The following is a 9,055-nucleotide window of genomic DNA, read 5'->3' on the forward strand; positions in this document are numbered from 1 at the left end:
TTGATTTTAGGCTAAGACTTTTATAAATATATTTGTGTACGTGTATTTACTGCTTTGTGATTTTTTCAGTCTTTTACGCTACACAACGTTATGACACTTATACATTCATGAAATTAATAACGTGTAAACCAAAATTTATTGAATCAAGATATTCCTACGTTCTCTGAAATAATCTATTCAATAAAATACAATAATGTGTAAACAAAACTTACCGCACCCTTTTAGAACTCTCCACGCCTCAAGTTTTAGAATTGAGTTTATGACTGATGAAGTCATATGTAGGTGGGCATTTATTGAATGTGCCATAAATGGCCCGTTAGTGTTATATAAGGGTATTCATTGAATGTGTCATGAATGACCAGATTGTAGTTGGGACCGCCCACTAAAAGAGGAACTAAGGTATTTCGCCATGCGGTTAGTTGTATTCCTTGAATGTGCGGGAATGTAGGATTGGGTATTCCTTGAATGTGGCGAGAATGACCGGGGCATTCATTGAATGTGCCATGAATGCCCGTTAGTGATATGATAGGTATTCATTGAATGTGCCATGAATGACACGAAGTTTTGTGCCCAAAGAGGTGAAAAATATGTATGAAAGCCCGAGATGGCTATGATATTGTGGTATTGATTGGGAGAGAGACAATAGGGAATGTGTGATTTGGCAAATGTGTGGAGTGCAAATCGTGGAGTAGGTACTAAAGGGTGGGTGTATAAGAAAAGTAATCGAGTAATTGACAAGAGAAATTGATTTGTTTATACGAGCGTGCTTGGGTTTACCTTTAAATACATATAGAATAACTACATCTGTTATATATACAAGTTCTAACTTTCTTTTGCAGGAGGGTAGGACTTAATAATATTTTGTGCAGGGACGCGGTCCTACCCTTATACAGCGGCGGATATCGGTAAGTGTAATTTAATTATTTAGATATTAAAAGGGAGTTATTAGAATGAGTTAATAAAATGGAGGTTAATAAAATGGAAGTTTTGCTTGGGAAGAAACTATGCCGTTTGAGATGACGGAACTACCTGTCTTCCAAGCTGAGAATGGTTAGGTTATGATAGATTTAAAGTGTTAGTGGGATAAGTAAGAATTTGAAATGTTTATATGTGTTTAGTCTACTCATACCAGCAAATTCAATTTGCTGACCCATGTTTGCTTTGTTTTTGGCAACGTGGGTGTGTTCTTGGGAACATAGGTGGAAGGCAGTGGAACCGCGGCGTGTGATTGGGATTCGTGCCTGGAGCGGTCCGTTAGTTTTCTTTTAGGTTTGATTTTCTTGGTTGGAAGAATGTAATAACGTAGTTTTTTTTTTCATGGCATAAGGACATGGTAGTGATGAATTTTATTTGGAGAGTTTGTTTTGATGTTTTATTTGGAAGGATGTTATCTTAATAAAGAGATTGCGGATAATTGTTGGGATTATTGTTATTTAAGTTGTTTCTTTTATGACATGGATATTAGGGTTTGTATGTGTAGTATTCTCCGTCATAGCCTGAGTTTTAAACAAGTGAACCTAGTGATGTTTGAGATATTTATATTTCAAATATTCACTTTGTTATTGTTTAGAAATTCGGGCTGTGACAATATCTCTCCGGCCATAGTTTCCGAGCTTCTTCAGGTTCAATTGCATTACCCACAAGGCTAGCTAACTTGAGGTTACCCGGTACAGATTGAATATTCCCTACTTGAGTTGGTCGGCCGAAGGTGAGTTATACACTATATGTATGGATCGAAGCTGTGAGCGTCAGGTACTCACCAAGTAATACAAATACATGTGAACCTAAGTACAAGTAATTGACTACCAATAAAGCAAAAGTGTAACTGCAATGCACCAAAAATTTGTTAGCCCAGACACCAAATATATAGATGACAATGCATGCACATCAGTATAAGAATGGCAACAAGATGGCATTTCCCAGTCATTATTTCATCATCTAAATACCTGCATCTCAAGATGTTGAAAAGATAGGAAGCCAGAAGAAGCAATGTTTCCAATATTCATCAGTACAATCATGTTATATCATAACATTGAGCTCCAAGAGATACGACAACTAAAACATGTTTTTCCTCAATTCATCAGTGGAGAAATTAGACAAAAAGTTAAACAAAGCCTAAAAACGCAGAAGATAAACGATCCAATGGACTTCACTAACAGAATTTGCAGCTCCACAGCTTCATCAGTTTAGCATTATCTGTGAACAACAACGCATCAGCTTCTATTCAGGATTGCTCCAACTTCTCCCTTTTCTGCATTGACCTTTGACTTTTTAATTCACGTCTGCTGCAAGATAACAGAGATAGATATTAATGTTTCTGTACGGAATGCTAACGAGACGAGAAAGATTTCTATTCCATAATGCAGTTCATATCTTGGAATTATTATGAGGCGACCCATACCCCTACACTGCCCGTTACCTCAAAATTAATATGTTAGAAGGTGAAATAATAGAGAAGATGTTAGGATGCTTAAACAACTAAAGGCGAAATAATAGAGAAGATGTTAGGCTAAGTCCAATGGTTTGGGGCACCAACCACAATAGAATAGTTCATAGTGTTAGTGGGTTTTACCAAAAAAAAAAAAAAAAAACACCTCCCTAGCCGCATTTGACAATGGCAGGTAAACAAACCAAATAAAACAAAAAAAAATTCCCTAACCGCCATTGTGGATTTTTTTTTTCCTTCTTTCCCATTTTGCCCTTTTTTCCTCAAGTATACAAAAAAAAATAAGGATACAAACGTAATTAACCAAAACTAAAGATTTTTAAAAATAAATTTGGTCAAACAAATTTTCTAACCGCCGTTTCTACTGGCGACCATACGCTGTATCGTTAAAACTGGCGGTATAAATAGGTAGACTTATACCGGCGTTGGCGGGTTAGCGTTTTGACGTACCATTGGATTATAATTTTCCTCACATTTTATGTTTTGCGGTACTATTGTACTTAGCCTTAAGAAGCTTAAACAACAAAAAGCTCACATATGCCCACAATAACAAAGCGGGAGACCCAAGACCGACAAACAACCTCAACACAAGGTTGGATCTATTTTATTAAGAAATTGTTACCAGATTGGGATTAAATTAGCATAAAACTGGGGTAAAAACCCTGATTTGAGTCTTTATTAGCTTAAAACCCATTGACTTTTTGAATTACGGCTAAAGCCCACCCTTTTTTTTAAGTTGTGAATTAAAAGTTTCTGTACGTTAAAATTATGGAATAAGGTCATTGACCCAATTAGATCACCTCCTTTAGCTTCTTCTAATACCAAATTTACCCTTTTCTTCTCTGTTTAGTTCTTATTGTAGTTTGTCTTCGAAAAATCTCTCTTTTATTGAGTTTGAGATCGTGATATGTGATTTCATCAATTGAAAAAGTTTGGGTAACATAAATTTGTTATCCATGTTTGGCTAATGAAGAAAGGAATCACTAGTGGCTTAGCAAGAAAAAGGTTAGATTTTTATGATGTTAGGCTTTTGATTTAATGTGTAAATGAGAATTGGTGTTCTTCATTTTTAAGTTTTAAGCTTAGTTTTGTTAAGGTACGATTAATAACGTTTGGCTTTGTTAAGCTTCAAATACTTAAGAAACAAAATTTTTCTTGTTTGTTATGATGTGAATAAGATCTAGATAGAAATGTCAAAGATGCAAGAGCTCTTATTGCAACACAAGATCAATTAGAGATGGTTCTGATGCTTAATCTTATTGTTGCAAAAGACTTGCACTTTAAGCCTAGATATGAAGTAGCATTGGAACTCAATTCTAGAACACTTCTTTCGAATTAAGGAAGTGGCTAATATGCTTTAGGAATAACGTTCTTAGCTATAAAATGGTGTATGATGAAGAATTGACTACTTCTTTAGACAATAGTAGTTAACAAGAGATTTCGAGAGAAAGAGTGAAGCTTCTTTTCGAAAATTCTTTTCGTCAACCGATTCATCGATAGGCAGTCTTCACTCAAATGCTTTTTGTTTCGATATGAAGAAAAAGTTATGGTTGGACTTTGTAAACAATATGATAAAGAAGGTCAATGGGGGTAAATTATTCATCTCAATTTCTTTAGCAATTGTGATTTGTGTGGATTGATTTGGAGGATTATTGGAATAAATGGTATCTCACTATCCCTATGCAATGCAGGTATTTGGTATTGGGTGAAGCTTGTTGCTATCTTGGATTAATAGAAGATACAATGGTTCTCCTACAAACAGTAAGCCGCTACAATTTAAAGAGAAATCATATGATGTTATGAAGATATCTTTACCTTGTCTAATGCCGCTTTGTGCAATGACATGAATAACACCACGCCGCCTCCTTCCGAGGCTACATCAAGTTTCAAAGGGGTATTATGCCGAGACATTGTTTGTATTTGTGATTCTTCTGAGCATTGGACTGTGCGTTGTTGTTGTTCTTTTTTTTTTGACAAACCGTAGTTTTACGAAGGATCCATAATACTGCAATTGATTCTGTCTCATGTTTGGAGCCCTTAATACTGCACAAATTGTCATTTGTAGAATGTCTCATGTTTGGAGCCCTTAATACTGCAATTGATTCTGTCACCGTTTTAATCCATATCTTTGCGACAAACTTTCTACTAAGTATGTCCATTAGTGTGAGTATAATAAAATGACTTGTATGCTCAAACTGGAAGAGCGCTCATTAAGTGTGAGGGTGATGGTTCGAATCCATATGGATCAATAATAAAATGACTCGTATGCTCAGAATGGAAGAGCGCTCATTAAGTGTGAGGGTGATGGTTCGAATCCATATTCGTCTTGATGGTAGTATATGTACAGTCGATAGTATTTGTATGTGTTATGATCGAAATTTGTAGTCACAAATAAATGTAGTCAATAGAATCTATGTTGTTTTTGTGTATTTTTTAGTCATTGATATAATACTTCGGTTAATTTCTAAACTTGAAGAACATTGCATTGTTTATGTGACAAAAAACCTCGACATCAAGTGTAATGTAGGAATGCGACCTTATGACTTGAGTCTAGTGTTGTTGATGAGAATGCGTTGATGAGGCAACATTCATGTTGCAATGGGAGTTCACAGTGGTTGTTGCAATAGTAATAGACAATGCAACATCTATGTTGCAGTTGAGTTGACATTGTAACATTCATGTTGTAGTAGAGTTGCCAGGGCAACATCCATATTGCAGTGGGAGTTCATAGTGGTTATTGCAGTAATAATAGACAGTGCAACATCCATTTTGCATTAGAGTTTGACAGTGCAACATTCATGTTGTTGTACAGTTGCCAATGCAACATTTATGTTGCAGTAGGAGTTGCCATTGGTGATTCTTGCAGTAGTAATAGTCAGTGCAACATCCATGGTGTTATAGAAGAGTTAATAGTGCAACATCTATATCATAGTGGGAGTTGATAATGGTTGTTGCAGTAGTAATAGACAGTGCAATATCCATGTTGCTATAGAGTTGACAGTGCAATATTCATGTTGCAATAGTTGTTGAAGTAGTAATAGACAGTGCAACATCCACGTTGCAGTATAGTTGACAGTGCAACATTCATGTTGCAGTAGTAATAGATAGTGCAACATTCATGTTGCAGTATAGTTGACAATATAACATTCATTTGCGATTGGGAGTTAGCGTGGTTGTTGTAATATTAATAGAGGCGGTCAACATCCATGTATTAGTAGTGTTTGAGGGAAATTTCAGGAGAGAAATCAATCGGAAATTTTAAGGACAAAATTACCAATTGAAATTTCACAAAATTTCAAGACAAAATTCACATGATAAAGTTAAGCCGGGTTTCATATTTGGCGTTATTTGTTTTGTCTTAAAGGGCAAAGTGGTAATCTAACTCAAAAGTCAACCGGATGGGCTTTACACATAAATAAAAAATCAGGTGTCTTTTATCCATAATTAAACTGGAACTGTGGGCTTTAGGCCCAAACTCTGTTAAATTAGAGTTCAGCAATTTCAAAAGAAGGACAACTAGTAAAGAGACAAGATAAGATTGCCAACGAAATTCTAAAATTTTGTACTTTATGCAACCCTTTATAACAATACAAAATTATAAACCAAGGTTAACGAAGGGACTTGAGCAAACCTTTTATGGTGCTTGCTGCACGCCTGAGCAAAAGTCCCTTGCCTTGACTCAAATGGTGCTTGCTGCACGCCTGAGGACGGACCCTGAGCAAAATTTGCTTGCCTGGCCTCAAATGGTCTCCCTAACACTCTCTCAATCTCATCATTCCTCCCTTCCTTTCCAAAAGCTTCATCTACAGAATTCCGCAGTGTAGGAGTAACACCAACTCTATACCTCACCATGTCGCCAAGTAAATCTCGAGCTAGATCCAATTTGCCATCTTTGCACAACTCAGTAATGACAAGCTCATATTTCCCTCTCTCCCAACCGCATGAGAAAATCAGCAACCTCATCGAGCTTACCCTTGGTAAACAATCCACCAAACACCATACTGAAAAAACGGGGATTACCCTTTATATTGGATTCAACTAGCATTTGAAATTTCTGCAAAACATCATCAATCCTTTCTTCTTTAAAGTAAGCTTCAATAAGAAACCTGAAGGTATTGTAATCCAGGATCACACTCTTCCCGACCATTTCCTGGAACAGCTTCTCTGCCTCCTCTAACATACCATGCTCACAGAGCCTTCCAAGCAAATTATTGTAACCTGCGCCATCCATCTGGAATGCTTTTGAAGCTTTCTCTTTACCAACCTGCCTAAACACCGTAAGAGCCTCTGAAACCTTCCCCAACCGGAAATATTCATTCACCATTATGTTAAAGGTTTCACTATTGACCGCTTGAGTATTAGGTGTTTTGTGATTATCCAACATTGTTTGAAAGAGAGTAGCAGCCTCTTCATTCTTCCCATTCCTTAGCAAAGTCTGCAAAAGAACATTACAAGTGGCAGGAGTCATCTGAAATTGGCGATCAAGAAGAGCTTGGTAATTATCCATAGCTTCTTTCTCCATTCCTTTCTTAAAGAACCAGTTCATATAAGTTGCATTAACAGTCCCATCATAGACAAGACAGCGTTCACGAAGCTCGTCAAAGAGCTCGTTCGCTCTCTCCACATTACCTAACTCAAGGAACCCAGCAATGAGATTATTATAAACAAGGGAATCAGCTCCATGACCCTTATTCAGCATTTCTCTAAGATGGTCCATAGCATCAGAAATTCTATCCGCCTCAACAAGCCCTTTTGTCAAATGGCGATAAGTAACAGCCGAGGGACCAAATGGGGCATTAGCAAGAATATGGGCATAGACATCGAGAGCAACATCGACTCGACCAGCATCACAATGAGTATTAATTAGAACATTATAAGAGACGATATTAGGAACTATATTGGAGTGATTAAAGAAAAATTGGAATAGAGTTACGGCTTCTTCATACCGAGCAGCGCGATACATTGAAGCCATGATAGCATATTAGCATTACAAGTGAAGACAGTAGGATGAGTGTTGGAAAAAACAGCCTGTCTAGCGTGGGCTGATGCGGTTTCGAGGTCACCAGCACGTATTAAAGACTGGACTCTATTGTGAAGACTAAGACGAGGGCCAGTGAGTGCAGAAGTGGAGTCGGGCAAACGAGGGGCAGATGGGTCGCGGCGAAGAGCGTGGAGTGGTGCTTCGATACGGAGACGACGCTTGCGTCTACGACGCTCTATTGCGGCTTCTTCGGCGGATGAGTACGCGAATGAATGCGTAAAAGTGGCGGTGATGGAAGCTAGGTGTGTGGTATTTTGCGTGGTTTTGGAGAGAGGTGATGATCTTCGAAGCAGGGATTGGAGGAGGAGGAGGAGACGGTAAAGAGTCATGGTGATTGTGATTATTACCTGTTATTATGTCCTTGTCTTCTATTGTTTTCTTTTATCTGCATACAACAATCTTAAGGAAAGAACAAGATGTCTACACCTGTTGACACCACGCCGATCAAAGAAACCAGTGCGGAGTCATGGAAGTAACCGTCTATGAGAGATGCACGACCTTGAATGCTCGCGAACTTACCTAATGTGTCTAAGATTGAATCCTTCAACGGTTCACACTTCAAGAGATGGAGAGAAAGGGTGTTCACGACCTAGATGTACTTCAACTATGCAAAGTATCTCATCGATACAAAGACCCGTGGAGGGTTACGGATGATTTCGAAAAGAAATCAAGCCGCTTGGCTCAATGGGAATAAGGTATGTCGTCATGCTATTTTGAGTACCTTGTCCAATGAGATTTTTGATATTTATTGTTCAAATAAGAATGCACATGATATATGGGAGAGTTTGAACAAGAAATACATAATAGAGGATCTTTGGTACTTTCGAGAAATATGCTATTGGGACTTTTCTAAAGTTCCATATGAGAGAGGATAGAGATGTAACGCCTCAAATCCATGATTTTCATGTCTTTGATTAATGATTTGAAAACCGAGGGTATTAATTTACGAATCCTTTGTTCTTTGGATGTTTGATTGAGAAACTCCCCGAGTCTTGGAAACATTATAAAAATAGTATGAAGCATATAAGCGAAGCAGATGACTCTTGAGGATGTGATCATTCACATTCACATAGAGGAAAAGAACAAGACTTCGGGATGAGATGTTGTCTAAGGAATTCCATTCTAAAGCCAATATCATTGAAGGTAATCCCAAACAAATCTAACAAAACCTCTAAGAAGCGAAGTCCAACAAAAAAATAAAATTTCAAGGTCAAAGGCACTTCTTTAAAAAGGAGTGGTAATGGCAATGGAAATTGTTATGTTTGTGGTAAAACTGGACATAGGGCTTTTCGGTCTTGGCCGGAGAAAAGACACCGATAATCCTCCCAATGCTAGTCTAGTTGAGGGAGATGATATTGTTCTTCTTTGTGGTGTCACAAGTGTTCATAGCCAATTGGGAAGAGGCTGGGTACTAGATTCGGTGCCACCCGCCACATCTGTGGTGATGTTGAGGCCTTCTCGGACTACATACTAGTGAAAGATGAAAAGGTCTATATGGGTGACTCTAGGTCCGTTGTTCTTGTTGGAACAGCAAGGTTCTCTTGAAGTTAACTTCGGGGAAAACCCTT

The 9,055-nt window shown here is 37.8% G+C and overlaps 1 protein-coding gene across 1 annotated transcript; it reads right to left on the reverse strand.

Moving 5' to 3' along the window:
- Positions 1 to 1,593: 1,593 nt before the first annotated feature.
- LOC147514235 (pentatricopeptide repeat-containing protein At1g10270-like) lies at positions 1,594 to 7,898 on the reverse strand. The gene is given in 4 exon segments (XM_086581790.1): positions 1,594 to 2,285; positions 6,078 to 6,368; positions 6,370 to 7,424; positions 7,427 to 7,898. Coding segments are annotated over 4 exon segments (1,797 nt in total). The 5' UTR covers positions 7,817 to 7,898; the 3' UTR covers positions 1,594 to 2,224.
- Between the last annotated feature and the right edge of the window lie 1,157 nt (positions 7,899 to 9,055).

The sequence above is a fragment of the Coptis chinensis genome, chromosome 2 (genome assembly GCF_015680905.1).
Source record: "Coptis chinensis isolate HL-2020 chromosome 2, ASM1568090v1, whole genome shotgun sequence".
Classification (NCBI taxonomy): Eukaryota; Viridiplantae; Streptophyta; class Magnoliopsida; order Ranunculales; family Ranunculaceae; genus Coptis; species Coptis chinensis.